This window comes from Carettochelys insculpta, chromosome 1 (genome assembly GCF_033958435.1).
Source record: "Carettochelys insculpta isolate YL-2023 chromosome 1, ASM3395843v1, whole genome shotgun sequence".
Classification (NCBI taxonomy): Eukaryota; Metazoa; Chordata; order Testudines; family Carettochelyidae; genus Carettochelys; species Carettochelys insculpta.
Window position 1 is genome coordinate 148,060,595 of NC_134137.1, and position 19,316 is coordinate 148,079,910.

The following is a 19,316-nucleotide window of genomic DNA, read 5'->3' on the forward strand; positions in this document are numbered from 1 at the left end:
TCCTATGCTCGTGGGCAAACTGCTGGCAATACATTCCTTTTTAAGACGTTCACTTTCAGAAACTAAAACCTGTTAAGTAGAACTTGAAATAATATATTCAGGCACTTCTGTTTAACTGGCATTATATCAAGGAGGGATGAGCACCAGCAAATCCCACTAAAGACAAAGGGAACTGGGGCAGTTTAGCATCTTGGAAATACCGATTAAGAACATAACCATCAAGGCATAAGTTTGAAAACTTTGGCTAATAAGTATAATTAATGTAATAATAATAAGATGGGTTATTTATTGCATTGTTTGAACACCCAAAAAGAAAAACCATCTCTTCTTTGATGGGCCTCTGCATATTCTCACCTGTTGTGCCTTGACCATACGTGGTAATTTGCAGAGGCTCCTCTTGAAGAATTTAGCTTACAAGTAAATAACCTTCACTCCTTCAAGTGGCCTCTGCATATTCCCACTGTGAGATCAATGTACATAAGCCACAGTCTTCATATCCCTCAAGTCACTAAATGCCTAATGTTTATAAGCAAAGGCCTCCCTCAAAATGAAATTAACCCCTGATATTAAGAAGTCAGTTATATTTATCATATGCAGTGCTACAGCGATATCAGTACCAGGATATTGAAAGAAAAGATAGGTGAGGTAATATCTGATATTGAACCATCTTCTGTTGGTGAGAGGGACAAGATTTCTATCTTACAAAGATCTGTAACAATAGGAAGCAGATTGGTGATAACACAACATAAATACTGAACAAGAGCCCTCACCATTCCTCTCCATGTAATGGATAAACAGAATTAGTGGAACAAAAGATACTGCCTCACCTGCCTTATCTTTTTAGTAGTACTTAACTGTTCTGGTTTTAAACTACACGTTACAATTCACACTTTTAAAAAATTAGTATAAAATGTTATAGAAATGAGATGTAAATCTATTGTTTTAGGCTACAATACAGTTATATACTTCAAGTTTCCCTTACCACGACTAATAAAATTCTTTGTCTGAAGTCTCTCAGCAATTCCTAACTGAGCTCCATTTTTTCTGATTAAGTGCTCCCTTCTAACTTACAATCAAAATGAATTTCCAGCACAACTGCTCAGATTTTTCCATTTACTTTTAAAATACAGCATATAAAATTAGAGGTTTTGTGTACTAGTCTAATACACTAAAACTATTTCTTATTAGTTTCTTTTCTAGCATTCATTCATGCCTAATATATTATGTTTATTCATAGCAGTTTTTTGGCACTTTTACAACTTAAAAGCAGTGCTTTTTTTTGTGCTGGTACTTGCTAGTACTGAGTACCAGCACCTCAGCAGCCCCAGCTACCGGACTGGCAGGGGGTGGGGAGTAGGGAGCCAGCTGGGTACCGGCTCTTTTATTTTAAATAACCACACACTTACAAATCACTGTGTGAAAGTAATATTTTTCTCTGTTGCATGTAAAAAGCAAACTTCTTGTCTCTTTTAATATGTTTCTGGATATATTTCCTCCACTGCTGATGCAAAATGGCATTTCGTTTTGCCCGTTTATTCCAGCTCAGTGAATCTGCCTACCCAGTCCTCACATTTTGATTTAATTTAATGCCTACAGTAAAAGTCTGTCATTTGCAAATTTCTTAAGTGTATTCAGTCTGTTCTAGAGCGCTGTAAAATTTCTGCTCAACATTTACATGAGCTCTGGTCATGGTGTTTCTCTCTGATATGCAGACTAAGCAATACTTATTTCCTATCTTCGTGAACAAGGGCATTGTTCCTCTTCCAATTAAAAAATCAGGACAGCAGACTTTTTTTCTAGTTTGAGAGAAACAGCCGGGGAAATGATGCTGCAAAATCAGCAGCTGGACTACGTATTATTACCTGAGGCAGAAATATGTTTATTATTTAATATGAACTCAATTAATTTACTTGCTGTCATTTGTACGTTAATTCCCAAATAACTAAATAGTTTAAGCATTTTTGGACAGATCTGGAACAGCTGTAAATTGTAGCAGCACTAAAGTCAATGGAGCTATTGCTGTTTATAGAAGTTAAGTGTCTGCCACTTTAAATTTACTATAATTTGAGGAAACATGAACTCCACATATGCAATTCAAGATACATGTAGATACTATAAAGTAAACTACATTGTCACCTGTTGTCCTATACTGTTGTATGGAGACGGGGTGGGTGCTGATTCTAAACAAGTTAATAAATATCTGTATTGCTGTTTTTGTAAATTCACTTTGAGATTCTTTGATTTAAAAATCCATAGAAATTTAGACCATCATTAATAGTGAAAATGGACATTTTTCCTACATTGGTATATATGCTTCAAATTCAACATGTTTGTTTTCTTCAGTTCACGCATACACATGATCCTGTCCATGAACTTGGATATCTACCATGGAGATCCATGGATATGAATGGTTGGGATCCTGTTCAATGTTTATGGTATGTTAAAACAATCACATTTCCTAAGAGAAGTAAGGAAACAAAACCAACCCCAGCACCTCTGGCTTATTTTACTTCATTTAAATTGACAATTTATTTCTGAAAGTAAGGTGGTGTTAAAAAAATTAAAAGCAGATACTGAAGACTATTCACACACACTCAAAAGAGCTCAAACTAATGGCTCCAGTTTTTGGCACTGGCGTAAATGGCCAGATATTCTGAAAGGCTCAGTTCCTATTTAGGCACCTAAGTGAAATGGCAGGGTTGTCCAGAGTACCCAGTACGGGCATCTCCTACTGTTCTCAGTGTAAGCCACTGGGTGCTGAGCTCTTATGAAACATTGTCTCTTCATTCTGGTGACTAAATAGCAGCCAAGCCCTTGTGACCATCTGGCCCAAAAGCTTAAAACAAAACTCAATGCCCTTTCTCTCTGAGTACCGGTAGGAATGAATAGGCAAGTTGCACTGGATGATTATTTTATTTCATTGTTTAAATTGAACAGAGGACACATAGCATTTTGTTTGAATTTATGAAAGGTGATGTTTAACTGATGATGATTCAACTTCATAGTGACTGAAAGGTTGTATGTTGCTTTCATAAAATGATGAAGTAGCCAAGAATAACAAAATCATAAAAATATTAAATGCATTTAAATATCATGTTAAGTGTGTTAAACTAGCTATAGGAAAGCCAGGAAACCGTGGTAAAATGAGAGTTCCCTTCGGCTTGCCCCTATACGAAAACAAGATAGTCTGTCATTCATCATGCATATCTGTCTTAACACTCAATCTGTTTAAAATAATGAACATTCCCTACATGCTATGCTGTGGGGATTTAGACAACAATGAAAAATATTACTGTGTCTGCAAGGTATGTTACAAAAGACAAAATATATGGAAATAAATTTTTAAGAGCTGATAAAAATTGCCAAAGCTTGTGCTATTTACCAAATGGAAAGAAAAACATTAGACTTTTGAAAACTTATCCAAGTGACTGATACGGCTATTCTAATCAAAGTGTTTAGGATACATACTTTGTACATGAATATGTATGCAATAGCCCTAGTGAAGTTGGTTGCTGCCCATGCATGTTAACGGCTTTCAAAGTTTAATCTCTCGGCATTGTAACTGTTTTGGAAAATCCCTTGGGGATTATGTTTTTCTATGGTGTAATCACTTGCCAAATTTCATTTTGTTGAAACTGACACTCGTTTTGAATCAGATGAATGAGGAAAGGAAAAAAACCTCTTCAAGCCAGGGAAATGAAAAATATTTTTCCAACTCTGATATCAAAGGTTTTCACTCTCTATATAATTGTTTATATGTAAAACCACTACAACCAAACAACTGCCCTTCCTCCTTGCATAAAATAGCAGTAGAGACATTTGCCATATTATAATTGTTAATAAATAATATATGCAACAGGTTCTTGAGGTGAGTTCATTATGTAGGTACTGTCAAAAGTTCGTAACAAAAACCTTTAACAAGATAATTGTTGTTAGAGCTGCATCACTTGGCAGAATTTATGGTTACTATTTCTACAATAGCCTGCTATGATGAAAGGCATGAATTATATTGCATTCTGATTCCAAAACATAACAGTCTTTCAACAGTGACTTTATCCTGGGAAGTGCTGAACTTCAGGTCAATAAATCACCTGAATCACGCAGATTAAATTAAGTGTCTCTCCTTCCATATTGCCATATTCTTATCTCAGAATAATAAATTTGGAACTCTTCTCCCCATCAAGGAGCAGTTCTGGATGATACACACATGCTCACACTTCAACACTGGTTAACTGCCTTCTACAGTTCTCCTTTTTCCTACCATAGACAAACCTCTTCAAAAACAAAATTCTGTGGAATTAAATGTAGCTGATTAAAAGGAATTAAAAATCAATCTGTTATCTGGCACTTATCTATTGTATAAAGGCAGCTAGAGATCTCATTCCAAACAGGCAGAAAGCTGTAGTTCCTGTAACCTAGGTCTCCCACGTAGCCTTGTACAGCACTGCTTCATGTCTAGCTTCACAGTGAAAATTTCTGATTATGGCTCTGAAGAGCATACACATGCACACATTTCCAGCTGCCAACCCTGACCAAAAAGTGGTAGCAAAACAAGGCTTCTTTTGCAAAATCGCACCTTTTTTGATGGGGTTGGAGAAGGTTTACAGCAAGAACATACACAGAGGGAAAGATTCCTGCTCTTTTAATATGCCGTCAAGCCTCGCAAGCAAAAAGAAAAAACCCTGAAAGCTAGAAAGATGCAATCATAATTGTTTAAGAGCTGTTCTAAAAAGAGAGTGACAAAACCAGTCTAACCCTCTTTAAGTACCCTCACTGAAAAGATTTAAACAGGCTATTGTTAGACCTCTGGATACCTTTTTTCTCTTGGCTTTGTTCTGTATTTTCCTCCGCTGCAGTTTCCATGGCTGGCTTCATACCATCCACCAAAAATGCCTTCTCCCCCCTCCTCCCAGCCAAATCTTTTTCTCTTTTATTTTTCTTTCTTTCTTACTCCCTTCTGTCTCTTATTTACAGCAGCAGTGATTGAGTGGTTCTGTTCTTCAGTACAGTAGATTTCAGTCCTTTCCAAAATGCAAAAAGTCCTGTCGGCTTCAATTTTGCTCTGCGTACTGGTCCATAAAGATTTGTGCCAGGAAACGCTCAGCCATACATCATCAAGGACCCCAGCTACAAACAGCCATTCTGTGTCCAATTGTGTCCCAACTTCTGTGTCGCTGGGATGGGAAGACTCAGCTAAACACCCTTTCTCCTTGCGTGCTCGCTCTTTCCCCTTGCCTCTCTTCCTCCAGAGGCTCCCACTGAATGTTAATCAATTCTCTCAGCAAATAATGGATTTGTGACATCAGGAGTGGGGATGTATGTGAGAATGAAAGAAGCCCCCTTCTGTCGCATGACTCAGCTATTGCTGTCTCTAGGGAGAGTCATCACACAATCACAAGGCTCTCTTTCCCATGGGACCCTATTATTATGCTTCACGTTCTGATTTATTCCATATGCCCTCTGCTCTTGCAGAGAACATAAACACAATATGCATGCCGCCTCCAGTTTATCTTCTGCTGACTTTAAGAAGCAAGTAAAATTTGGCTCCCACACAGCATAAACCAAAGGAAAACAAACAATTGTGTATGGATGTATCTGTGTTCGCATAACACAAACACAAACTGAAGCAGAGTTTAAAATCCCTTCCATCTCCCCTAGCTAGCAAAGGTCACAATATAAATGTGCATACAAATGAAGAGAAGTACAATGTCTTTTTTTTTTTTTTTTAAATGAAACTGGGTGAAGCAAGCATACAGCCCATAATTTTCACAGGGGTGCCTAACCTGAGGCCTTAATTCAGGGAACCACTCCTTTTCAGAGAAAAAATTAAGCACATCCTCAGCATTAAGCAGTGCTTAAGCACTGTCCTGAACAGGGATGGACCTAAGTGCATTTCAAAGTGCATCTCTGAATCAGTGGTTCAGGCAATTAAAGAAGAGGACATTTTTACAGAAATAATGGGCACTCGCGGGGATTAGGAAGCTCAGTGATTTAACCAATTGTACTTTTTCCCCCTCCTCCGGGCTGACCCTACAAGAAAATGGGATACCAGCTTTCTTTAGTGGTTGCTTTGGATGCTCAGCACCATACTGGTTAAGTCCCATATCCTGCATACATAACTGCCCACAGACAGGCTCAAACCAGGGAACACTGGAGTTTAGTGCAGGCACCTCCACAGTTTGGGCTAAAAGCCAGGTGGCTCTCAGCTCAGCCTGTAGAGGACACTTATTCTTTCTCTGTGAAGTGGTCTAGGTACCACTGCATAGGTGTGTAGGTTACATATATACCTTATATTTAAGTGGAGAAAGACATTTGCCCAGAGAAAAGCACTCTGAAGACTTTTCAGACATGGTACTATCTCCTTTGTTTACAATGAATACACCCATACTTGGTCAATTCAGTCCAGTTTGGGAGTACTTCTAGATTTCTCACTGACAGCAAGCACTTAATAGCTGCACCTCCAAATAATGCCTTCTACCATCTTTGATTAATTAAGAGACTCTGTCCCATCCCATGAATGGGACACCAATGCATTGCCTCCCAAGTGGTCTGCATTATATGATATATCAAGTACTTAATGCTTACCTAAAATTCTAGAGTAAAGTCGTTGGATAACAGCTCTGCTGCTCTAGCACAAATGTACTTTCTACCACCAAAGAAAAGTTCACCTGTGTAGGACATAGAGCTTTTCGGGAGGCGTGAACTATTGTCCTAGGGAGAGGATAAGAAAAAGATCAAACCACATTTGGCACATAACAGCAATGAAGGGTCCTGTGGCATCTTATAGACTAACACAAAAGTTTTGAGCATGAGCTTTCGTGAGCACAGACTCACTTCGTCAGATGCTGGTCTTGGAAATCTGCAGGGCCAGGTATAAATAAGCCAGAGCAAGGGTGGGGATAACAAGGTTAGCTCAAGTATCGGAGGGGTAGCCGTGTTAGTCTGGATCTGTAACAGCAACGAAGGGTCCTGTGGCACCTTATAGACTAATAGAAAAGTTTTGAGCATGAGCTTTCTTGAGCACAGACTCACTTCATCAGATGCAGACGGTTAGCTCGGTCAGCAAGGATGAGGCTTACTACCAGCAGTTGATCTGGAGATGTGAACACCAAGGGAGGGGAAGCTGCTTTTGTATTTAGCCAGCCATTCACAGTCTTTGTTTAAGCCTGAGCTGAGGGCGTCGAATTTGCAGATGAATTGTAGCTCAGAAATTTCTCTTTGGAGCCTGGTCCTGAAATTTCTTTGCGGTAGGATAGCTACTTTTAAGTCTGCTACTGGGTGGCCCGTGAAATTGAAGTGCTCTCCTACGGGTTTTTGTATATTGCCATTTCAGATATCTGATTTGTGTGCGTTTATTCCCCACCCTTGCTCTGGCTTATTTATACCTGGCCCTGCAGATTTCCAAGACCAGCATCTGACGAAGTGACTCTGTGCTCACAAAAGCTCATGCTCAGAACTTTTCTGTTAGTCTATAAGGTGCCACAGGACCCTTCGTTGCTGTTACAGATCCAGACTAACATGGCTACCCCTCCGATATTTGGCACATAAAAGCACTTGGATGCTATGGGGACAGGGACATCATGCTCTGATACTATGGTGATAAGAACCTGCGTAGAACAGAATTAAACTTTGGTCTAATGATCCTTGTAAACAAAGATACCTTTCCTGGGGAGCATTTTTCCATCTGACATCAGTGAAAACAAAAGTGCAAGGTGATGATTCTAACAGACACAGCTCCAAGCTTCATTGTCATACCAGAAAGCCGCTGTGAGCAGTTTGCACCTGGGCCCGGGTGGCCTAGTGGCTAGGCCTCCTGGCCAGGGCCTGTTGGGTGGGTCTGCAGCCCCCACCCAAGCGTCTATGGGTTGAGTTTGGGGTGTGGCCCGAGAATCTAGTTCCCCTTTTTGGCAGGAGGGGGGTTCCCCGGGGAGGGGCTCCTCGCTCCCCTCAGTACCTGGGGGAGGGTCCTGGGGTGCACCCTCCAGTGGCTAACCGGGTGGCAGCTCTGGCATGGGGCCTCCTGCCTCTTCACTGGTCAGCCTCCAACTGAGCTGGCTTCCCTCCCTCTATACCGCTCCAGGCCCGACACTAGCCGCAGGTGAAGTGGAGTGGGGCTGATTAGGCCAACAGGCCATGTTTAACCCCCTGCCTTGCCTGGCCTCCCTCGCACCCTCCTACAGCAGCAAATCAAATTGGGAAGGTAGCTATTTTTTTCTGCAAGTAAAATCACTGAGGCTTTCACAGTTTATCAACAAACTGGCAGTGTTTGATAATTGCTATGCCACATTTAGTTCTTTTTCCTTAATTTGACTTTTACTGTCTTATTTGGAAGGTTGCTACTTCAGTTCTTTCCCCTCAGAGCACGGACATAATTCCATAGTGATGCAATTTTAATAGGTTTATGACATGTGACATCCTTCCCAAGATACAATCATCTTGGGGGATGGTTGTTGTTGCTTTTTAATGTTTTGGCTGACCCACTTATCTTCAGAAGAAAACTACTACAGAACCTCCTGTCAATATAAGTGAGGTCTATTGGCTGAAAGTTGCATATTTTCTGGTTCATAAGCAGGTTTTGCTGAGTGAGTTCAGGACTTTAGACAAGATGTTATTGACTAATTAGTGGGAGGAGGAGACCATACCCCACTTCAAGGATCCCCTCTCCTACACCCCAGGTACAGAAGAAATACAATGCTAGAAGAAGACATTAACTAATCAAGAAGTTGAACAAATATCTTGAGAAGACATCAATCTAACTATTTAAAGCTATTTTAACAAATTAAATTATTAATTCTAGCTAATGAATCATTCTCTGAAGATTTAAGTGATGAAGCAAAGTGTGAAGTTCTCTCCCACTCCCTCCTGCCTTTCAGCTTGCTGGAAAATGTGATTGACTTTAAGTCACTCTTTATCATCTTACTCTAGTCACTTCCTAATGCTCCTGCACTTATTTCCCTTCATTAGTAAGCACTGCAGAGGGAACAAACACTGTTTTCTCCTCTTCTGCCATCAGTCTATGACATACATCAGCTAACAGTATATATCCAACACCACTGAAATCAAAAACCTAAGCACAAGCCCCATCTTGTCTCAAAATCAGGTCAATCTTTTCCCAAATGCACTGACCTCCAGGGAAGCGAGGTTGTATGCAAACACTCCATGGGGTGACCAGCACTGTTACCCAGACAGCCACAGAGAATGTTTAGAATCTACTCCTTCCCTCCTCTGAAAAGTTTTTAAAAGCTTAAACAAAATACAACAAGAAGGTCTCCAGGGACTGAAATCCAGATAACCACAGTCATAATACTGGGTTGACTGTGATAACCAATGCTGGAGAGAGTCACACAATTATGCTCCAGGAGTTCAATAGAGCGACATTTTATTTACAGCTCAAAATCATTAAAAATGAGTGGGGGTTTGTGAATGGAGATTTCTACTGCTGAAACACAGCCCTAAGCCTACAGCAGGAAACTGGGAGTTAAATACGTGAGAACACCACAGAATAGGTCCCTGTGGATAATCAGTTACTACAAAATCTCTGTTTTTTAAAATTATCTGATTATTTTCTTGGTCAAAGTGAAGAACTGCAATTACACAAATTAAAAATACCTTTAAAATATTTAAATATTTATGTATATATAAATAACTATAGTTAAAGATATATAGGTATATAAAACATAATTCTGTTAGTAGGTGCCCATTCTTTTTAAATGCTGGCTGCTTCTGTTCAAGTCAGTGACATGATCTAGTTTACATTCATAAACAATATGGAGATCTGTGGTAAGTTAAAGGAAATTCATTAGACGGAAATTAAGTACAGAAAATTAAGTAGATGGACACATGCCACCATTTTTACAAAGGCTTTAGAGAGCTAAACAAAGAGTTCTCACACTTTCCTCAAATAACATTTGAACCTAAAATACAGAGATTGGACTTTTACAGGCTACATCCTGAGACTATCACATAGGATTGCAATATATATTCAAAGGGGATGGTTTTAAAGCAAGCAGATAACACAAGCAAATATACAGACACTTTAACCTATGGCTTTATTTTGGGTTTCAAAGCATCTTCAAGTTATGCACATGCATATTCATAAGCATTTTGTTATAAAGCAAGAGGAGGATGGGATGCTGTGAAAAGAACCCTAACCAATAAAAAGTATGGATCCCGAAAGTCTGTGCGCCATCTAATCCAACCGCTTGTTCAATATTACAAATCTGTGGACAAGGTAAAGCAGTAGATTTACTATAGTTAAACCTTTGGTACAGAGTCTCACAAAACCCTGTTCTTAAAATGGAGTCAAAAGGGCTTGAATGTAATCACTGCCAGTTATGGCCTATTTTTTGTAGTCCTTCAGACAGTTTCCTCATGCCAAAGAACGAAGTTGGGGAGAGGTATGGTTCTGGTGGGCACTGCAATGGTCTGTGTTATGACAAACCTTATTTAACAATATTTATTTAGAAAAAGGAGTAAAACAGGACAAGGAAATTCATAGATTAAAATGAACTGAAAGGTATTAAGAACACTACCTAGCAGAGCAGAATGATCCAAAGATGTTCGGAGAGGAGAACTGTAAATAGAAACTTTAAAACAAAAGATTCACCTTGAAATAAAAACTTCAAATCTGTGGGAAAATACAGTAATTCAAACTTCAAATATCAATGGGAAAGAGGAATACAGAAAACAGTAACACTGAAAAACAGTAAACAAAACAAAACAAATAGTCAGGTTGCAAACTTCAACAGGAAGCAATTGGCCTTCTTGATAGCTCTGACATAATCATATGTGAAATTTGTTCTGTTCTTGGCACCTGGTTACCAGAAATACTGTGTGTTGAAAAACTGGGGAGAGCTCATGGAACAGCTACAAAAATATTAAAGAGCCTGGAGTGACTAAGGTAAAAGATAATAAAAAAGAGATAATAAAACACTAAATATATGCAGCATGACTAAGCAAATGGGACAGGAAAACGGCCTCCCAATAGCAAGGAGCAAGAGGAGGAAGGAAAGTTATTTAGCATAACAACATAGGAGGCAACTGCTGAAAATCAGAAAGGAAAAATTTGGCTGAATATCAGGCACATTTCCTGACGTAGAACAGTCTGCCAAAGCAAGCAGTGAAATTCCCCTCACAGGGGACTTTTAAAACTAGGCTGGACAAAACTGTAGTAACTGTTTGATAGGTAATGTGAGTGATTCCCTAGCAGGAAAACATGTTAGATTGTTCTGGTAGGTCCCTAAATTCAATGACATTTAACAAATAGAGCCCTATATCCCACATCTTTCCTTCCCCAGAAAAGGTGCACACACTACAGTGTAGCAAACACCAAAGCAGTTGTATTTCCACACCCATAAATTCACCACAGCTAACATGGAGCCTCTTGGAATGACAACTGAACTGTGAAATAGATCCTGCCAAGGCTAGCACAGAACCTCCTTATGAGAAGCAGCTTTTTAATTAACCACTGACATTGAAAATGCTGCCCTTTTCTATCTTCGTGGCTTTCTCCACCCATACTGACTGAATATTCCGTGGCCATCTTTATAGTCCTAGAAGTGAACAGCATGGCTGCTTTTGAAGGCTTTAAAGCCTCATCATATTTTTCAACTGCCTAGTTATCCAATTAATTCTATTTGCTAGCTGAATAACTGGAAAATCTTTGCAAATCAAGCACTCATACTATAGCTACTGCTTAACACACATTGCATAAGCTTCCTCCTCCCGCTTTAGGGCATAAAGTTTGGGCACCTCCTGAAGTTTCCCAGTCTTAGAGGAATGAGGGTATCGAAGCTACGTGAGCAAATGGCAGACTTCAAGTCTGTTCTTTTTCACCAAAATGCACTCCCACTTCACATTCAGCTACATCACCAGCAGGCAATACCACAAGACCAGAGGTAACTCAACCTGTTGAGTTCAAATGCTCTTTGGATTTTAACATCTTAGTTACATAATACTTACCTTGCCATATCCCCTGTAGATTCTCATCTATTTGCAACTTATCTCAACACTATATATATTTTTTTTCCAGTGCCTCATTGAGATGCGTTTCTAGCATTCCTCAAGTTTAACTCATTCCTGGAGACTCCACTTAGCAACCCCATCCCACTTCACTCTTTCTTGTTTTAAATACTTCAAGATTCAATTTCTCTACATCCCTCTCTTAGGGTTCTGCTAGCTTTGACATTACATCCATGCAAATGCACTCCTGAGTCACCTACAGACCCCTCTAGTCTCTGTCTTGACTATGAAACCACCAGTAGTCACGTGCTGCAGCACAGGTTGGAGCAGATACAAAATACAAGGCTACAAGACTTTTCACTTTCCTAAACTTAGACCTTGACTTTGCACCTAAAGCTAAATAAATTAGAATCACCCTTGACTGCGAAATGTGTCCTCTAACAGATTTCATGTCTAAATCTGTGGCCACCACAGAAAATTGTCATCTGTACTTAATTCTGAATCTGCTGAAGCATCTCCTTAGATGTTAATACCACATGCTCTATCCCATGTTATGTTGTTTATTCTATGCCACCATACAGTATAAATGAAGGGGGCAAAAGACCTATTCATATCAAAATTGTTCCACAAACCAGGAATAGTCTGTATCTCTCAAGCCTCCAGATACCCACAGCTGCTCTGTACTTGCAGTTTGCAAATGCCCAAGAAAGAAAGGAATTTTTCCTTGCTTGATCTGTGAGGGTAAAACTACGGGAAATGGGATGAAATTGTGCCAAGGAAAATTGTGTTATAGTATAAAATTATACATTGAACACCATGGCCAGACTCCACAGTCTGCTAGCAGGAAGTGGCAAAAGCCCATCACTGGTCATGGAAAAACAAAATACTTGAGAGTCTATTAAAGAGCACTTCCAGACTTACCCGGGAATGAGTGAACAGAATGTTACCTGTTAGAGGTGGAAAAGATTGCTCTCTCACCTTTCACCCACCATTCTGTTCTCAGAACTCTCTGCTGCCTTGCCACAGCTCCCTTTCCTGCGCTCCCATTTACCCTATACTCTCATCTCACGTTTCAGGCTTCCAGAAAGGCAGGAGTTCTGCACTTGAAGTTGTGCTGCCTCATCCACCAGGCTCTCTCCCAGTCTGAGCCACCAAATCATTCTCTCCAAATCTCACCTCAAAAACCATTACTCTTTGTGCTAGCATTCCCTTTTAGCGACGCCCAGGACTGTCTGAGGGATGCCTCCATCTTCTGAAATTGAAAATATGACTATTTGCATTATCATCACTTTAAAACAGGTCATACGGGGTGGCCAGAAGCAGATCACACTTTTGTGGAATCTTGGGCCAGAGCAAGTGGGAACTTCTTCCCACCCCTTCTGCCTGCAGGTCTTCCTTACCTCCTCCCACCCCGATGCTTCTGCTAGGGAACATGGTGGGGCATGGGGGCTTGCTCTACTCACAGGGTTGGGGCACCCATTTTTGCAGGGCACTCCTGTTGCCTTGAGTCTCTGGGCATGGGCCCCACTGGCCCAGTGGCTAATTCTCCACTGGGTGGACCAGAAAGAAAAAAACATTCAGCTTGATTTCCAAGAGTTACTGGCCCCTAATTTGTAAAGGGGTTCTTACTTTTTAATATTTGAGATGGTTTGTAAGCAAGAGATAAAAGTTAAATTTTACGTTCAGATTATATGTTAAATCCATACAGAAATAGAACTACATCCAACATTGACTCCCAAGGGCGTATGTTTAAAGCCAGTTAATTCTCAATTGTTGCCAATCACTTTGAAAATATGAAGCTCAGTACAAAAGTGTTAAATATTCTGTAGAGCTTGAGGGGGGGCAAATCACAAGAACAAAATGCAATTTGTGTTATTTGGTACTAGAACCCAGACCTAAAAAAAAATACTGCCTAAATCACACGCTGCAATCATACAGAAATTAAAAAAGCAAACAAATGTGGCTTGTTTCTTCAGGCTGAAGAACTATACCGATATCACCAGACTTGGCGGGAGGCAGGGGGGCAGAGACTAGGAGGGAAAGACAAGTTTGTAAATTACTGACACCAAAACACACGAGTGTGAACATGTGCACACATGCACGCACACACAGAACAATACTTTGGTACCCAATGACTGGAAGACGCCCAATATAATGCCAATATTTAAAAAAGGCTCTAGAGGAGACCCTGGCAATTATAGACCGATAAGTCTAACATCAGTACCAGCCAATTAGTAGAAACAATAGTAAAGAATAAAATTGCAAGGCACGTAGAAGAGCACGAATTGTTGGGCAAAAGTCAGCATGGTTTCTGCAGAGGGAAGTCGTGTCTAACTAATCTATTAGAATTCTTTGAAGGGGTTAATAAACATGCGGACAGGGGGCACCCCGTGGACATAATATACCTAGATTTCCAGAAAGCCTTTGACACGGACCCACACCAAATGCTTTTATATAAATTAGGCAGTCATGGGATAGGAGGAAAGATCCTTTCATGGATCGGGAATTGGTTAAAAGACAGAAAACAAAGGGTTGGAATAAATGGTAAATTTTCACAATGGAGGGGGGTAACTGGTGGTGTTCCCCAGGGGTCAGTCCTGGGACTGATCTTGTTCAACTTGTTCATCAATGATCTAGAAAATGAGGTAAGCAGTGAGGTGGCAAAGTTTGCAGATGACACCTAGTTGTTCAGGACAGTCAAAACCAAAAGGGATTGTGAAGAACTACAAAAAGATCTCAGCAAACTGAGTGATTGGGCAGCAAAATGGAGAATGAAATTTAATGTGGGTAAGTGTAAGGTAATGCACATTGGAAAAAATAACCCAAATTACACATACAACATGATGAGGTCAAATTTAGCTATGACAGATCAGGAAAGGGATCTTGGAGTTATAGTGGATAGTTCTCTGAAGACATCCACGCAGTGTGCAGCGGCAGTTAGTAAAGCAAATAGGATGTTAGGAATTATTAAAAAAGGGATAGATAATAAAACAAAAGATATCATACTTCCCCTCCTCTCCTCACCTCAAAAAAGATATATTGGCATTAGAAAAGGTTCAGAAAAGGGCGACTAAGATGATTAGGGGTTTGGAACGGGTCCCATATGGGGAGAGGCTAGAGAGACTGGGACTTCTCAGTTTGGAAAAGAGGCAATTGAGGGGCGATATGCTAGAGGTATATAAAATCATGAATGGTGTGGAGAAAGTGAATATAGAAAAATTATTTACCTTTTCCCGTAATACAAGATCTAGGGGACACCAAATGAAATTGATGGGTAGTAGGTTCAAAACTAATAAAAGGAAAATTTTTCTTCACACAGGGCACAGTCAACCTGTGGAACTCCTTGCCGGAGGAGGCTGTGAAGGCCAAGACTTTATTAGGGTTTAAAAAAGAGCTCGATAAATTTTTGCAGGTTAGATCCATAAATGGCTATTAGCCAGGGGTAAAGTATGGTGCCCTAGCCTTCAGAACAAGGGCAGGAGATGGATGGCAGGAGATAAATCACTTGATCATTGTCTTCTGTTCTCCTTCTCTGGGGCACCTGGCATTGGCCACTGTCGGCAGACGGGATACTGGGCTGGATGGACCTTTGGTCTGACCCAGCATGGCCATTCTTATGTTCTTATGTTATGTACTATAGCATCTTCCAGCTAAAGATCTCAAAGCAACTTAGAAAAATAAGGGAAACAAACAACAGTCTTGGGAGATGCAATGTAACTTTATCACCATTTTGTAAATTGAGAAAATGAGACACAGAGGTAAGTGAGTTGCCCACCCCAAGTCCTATAGGAATCCTGTGGTAGAGCCAAACATACTACCTAAGTTTGCTGACATCCAGCTCAGCAGCATAACCACCTTGCCATCTTTCTGAAACAGAAGTTCACTTTTACATACTTTTCCTGAGTTTGAAGATGCCACCAAAATAAGACAACCATAAGTTCGTTGTGAGAAGCCATTCTGACCAAGCATATATCAATGTCTCATCTAAAACAGCTGGGCTGAAATCCTAGCCCCACTGAAGTCAATGGCAAAACTACTGTTAACTTGAACAGATTCAGGATTTCAGCCAGGAAATAGTCAATTTATACAGCAGCAGCTTAACTGACCCTCTCCCTCAATCTCAGCCAAAACACTGACAAAGTGTTGAAATAAATGGGTGTTGGGTTGGGTCACAGAGATCCCTTTGAGACTGCCACCTGATCTGCTGATACCACAACACTGATCTGGGGCACCCCACCTCCCTGTCCTGCTGAGTCAAATACTCTGGTCTCCCCACAGCCAAGGCACAGAGTTGGGGTAACAGCCCCTCACCAAGGCGCACACACAGTGGGGGAGAAGGGGGGCAACTGCCCCAGGCTTGGTGATTTACAAGGGCTCAAGGCTCTGGCTGCTGCTACAGCAGTAGCAGTGCTGGGAATGCACCACTGCAGTCTGGGAAGTGCTGAAGGCCAACTGCCCTCTGCCCTGTTCCTTCCAGGAGCATGGAGCTGGGGCCCTCCCAGGTGCCCAGCATAGCTGTTGGCTCCCTTGCCCCCCCAGCAAAGTAACAAGGACACCGATGAGTGATCCCACCCATCACAAAATGGCTTCAACATGTGGTACCCAACCAGTGTTTACTTAACTACTTGTTTCAGCACCTTGCCAGTTAGCCATTGGTTCCATGAGATTATACCATAGGTGAGAAAAATCAGGGTTACCTAAGGCAACTGCATGCCTTGAGTTATAAATGGATATTTGATTTGTGTACAAGCCATTTAATCAGGAAATCCTCAGCCGAGATATTGACTAAAGGATTCCCAATTAATTACCATATTCTCTGAAAGTACAGATTTCCTCATTAAGAGGACTGCAGGACATTAGCAAGTTCTACTTTGAGGGCTTCCAATTAACTCATCTAAGTATGTGCCAGGCAACTTGAACAAGTGAAGCTTTTCCAAGTCTCTCTTCTGAGCTGGAGCGCAGCACCTATTGGAATTCGAGTCACGTATAAAGTAACGGTTCTTTCTGTACTTTACAATGCCCTTGAGAATGCTGTTCATGGGCAACAAACAATGGCTGCTGAAGTGTTTAACTGTTTTTTCACTTACATACAAGTGGCTGCACACACAAAAAAAAGTTAAGTGTATACTTGGGGAACTCAAAATAATTAAATAAAAACCCTATCTTATCATATTGAGCAACTTAACCAGACTAAAGCTAGGAAATTTGGAGTGATGTCTGGATCATGTCATGTCTAGCTTTTACTGAATCTCAGAGCAGTGGGTGATCTCACATACAAAAAAGCTTCAATATAAAAGCACTACTAGGTGAGTTAAGGACAGGATAGTTCATTCACAATTCTCTGATGGGCTTTTTAGAAACTCCTTTGCCAGGACAGTACGATCACTACACTATATATTTCTAGCATTTTGTCGGTTCTAGTTTTTAAGAGCCTCAAGTCCTGAGGTTTTCAACAGTTTGCTTGGAGTCTATTTCACAGTCCTCACCAACAGGGAGATTTTGTTGAAGGCCAGCTATGTTCTTCTTTTCCATCACATTACTCCTAATCATGCCTAACTACATAGTTTCTCTGCAAACTTCTTCACTATTTAAAACACTTGCAAACATCTACATCTGCATTTTGTCATTATTTAAAATGGAATATTCTTTTCGTCGTCATATGTGAATCCCCTCCTACTTTTGGATTATGATTAGATTCTCTGAACTCCATTCAGGCGGTCAGTGTCTTTCTGGTTCTGGAGTTTCAGAGGATTAAAGGCACTATTCCCAGAGCTCTCTTGCCAGTTGCACAGAAAGGAATTTTTACATACCTGCTCTGTGACTTGATGCTCCTAGATAGGCAGCTCAAAACTGCACTGGGTATTTTTCCTTTCAATAGTATTTATTGTAAACTCGTGCAGTTTGATCTTTTCCACCACCCTTAGATTTATTTCAATATTATTCACTGTCCCTCCTGGCTCCCCCCATTTTCTTTTGGGAGGTGGAGGAGGGAAGCTGTGTGAGGAAAGAGAGTGTGAAGTGAGAGATGATCTTCAGTTGATGAATTCCTCCCCCCGCTCCACCCCCCTACCCCCGGCTAGGCTCCGGTTTTGACAATTTGGATTACAGCAATGACTAAGCCAGTTCAATGTTCTGTTCGAAGAGGTACCCTGGTCAATCTGGGCCTGAGGCTCTGTTCTTTAGGCAGTGTCAGTATGTACTGCATGAAAAATGTATGGCTGTTCCTGAGCAAACTATCCACCCTGATTTAGCTGTTCAAAAAATGCACCAGTAGAAATAAGTTAAAAAAATTGAAGAAGGATTAAAAGAAGGCTTTTAAATGCATTCCTGTCACATACACAGGAAATAAAAGATAGCAGCAACACAACAAAATACTATATATGAATAAAAGCACATTTTTGTCAGATTAATTTTCTAGTTAAACCATGTTTTCTGGCTTCCTCAGGCCGCAAATAACTTGAACTGCAACCTTATTCTTGATTTAAGCACAATTTCAAGCAAATACCCTAATATCATTATCAGGAGATTCATTGCTGGTTAGGAGTAATTGACATAGTTCCTTCTATTTCCATGAGTTCACTTAAATATAGATAAATCTTGTACAGTACATAAAACTAAAAAAACTGCTGTGACTTTGAGTCCTAAATGCAAACAAGTCAACTGACACTCTTCCTAATCAATATATGCCAATGTCATAAGAATCTCATTAGATGAAACAATGACAATGTTTAACAATAGGACATGCTGACTTTTTTTTAAAACCATGAGGTACGTTGTATAGATATTCTAATAGCTCTAATACACAACCAAATAGACACAGAGCTGGGTGTGTTTTCTTTGCGTTATATTTGATTTGGGACTTATATTGATTTAAAAATCTTGATTAAAGGATATTTCAAAAAGATTTTAAACTGCTGACTACTTATGAGATTATCAAAATTCTATGTCTGTAGGATTGCCAGATTCTGCTCTTGAAAACGCTATTTTACTTCTGGCTCTTCAGTAATGCACTTTGCTTACAAGGCTAAAACAGATAGAAAAGCACATCTTTGTTAGCCAAGTCCTGTACTGTGCTGCCCAAACAAGCCAGTAGAAAACACTACTACGACCTCTCTGCTGACATTAGATATTATGGAAAATAAAGGTGTTAGATTCTTATCTCATGAGGGAAACGGTTGTGCTCAAATGAGTTTATTCCATTTGGGAAAAAAAAGTAGACGAGATACAAGAGTCATAACTATGAGAAGCATGTAGCTGTCAAAATACATGCTGATGAATGTACATGGGTATATGTAATGAACATCAGATCAGATTTTGTGCGCTATAGGATGGGCTATATGGACTCTGAATTGAAC

General features: G+C 40.2%; 1 protein-coding gene across 3 annotated transcripts in view; it reads right to left on the reverse strand.

The window, feature by feature from the left end:
* The window catches only part of GPM6B (glycoprotein M6B), a 171,666-nt gene that overhangs the window by 31,358 nt on the left and 120,992 nt on the right, over window positions 1-19,316 (reverse strand). Inside the window, exon 1 of one of the 3 annotated variants that reach the window (XM_074993148.1) lies at window positions 4,815-5,114. The exons of 1 other annotated variant lie outside the window; for it this stretch is intronic. In XM_074993148.1, the coding sequence (XP_074849249.1) occupies window positions 4,815-4,875 (61 nt within the window). In that variant the 5' untranslated portion in view covers window positions 4,876-5,114. Of the gene's footprint in view, window positions 1-4,814; window positions 5,115-19,316 lie in introns of those variants that run through there. One more of the 3 variants, XM_074993167.1, reaches the window with a different exon arrangement.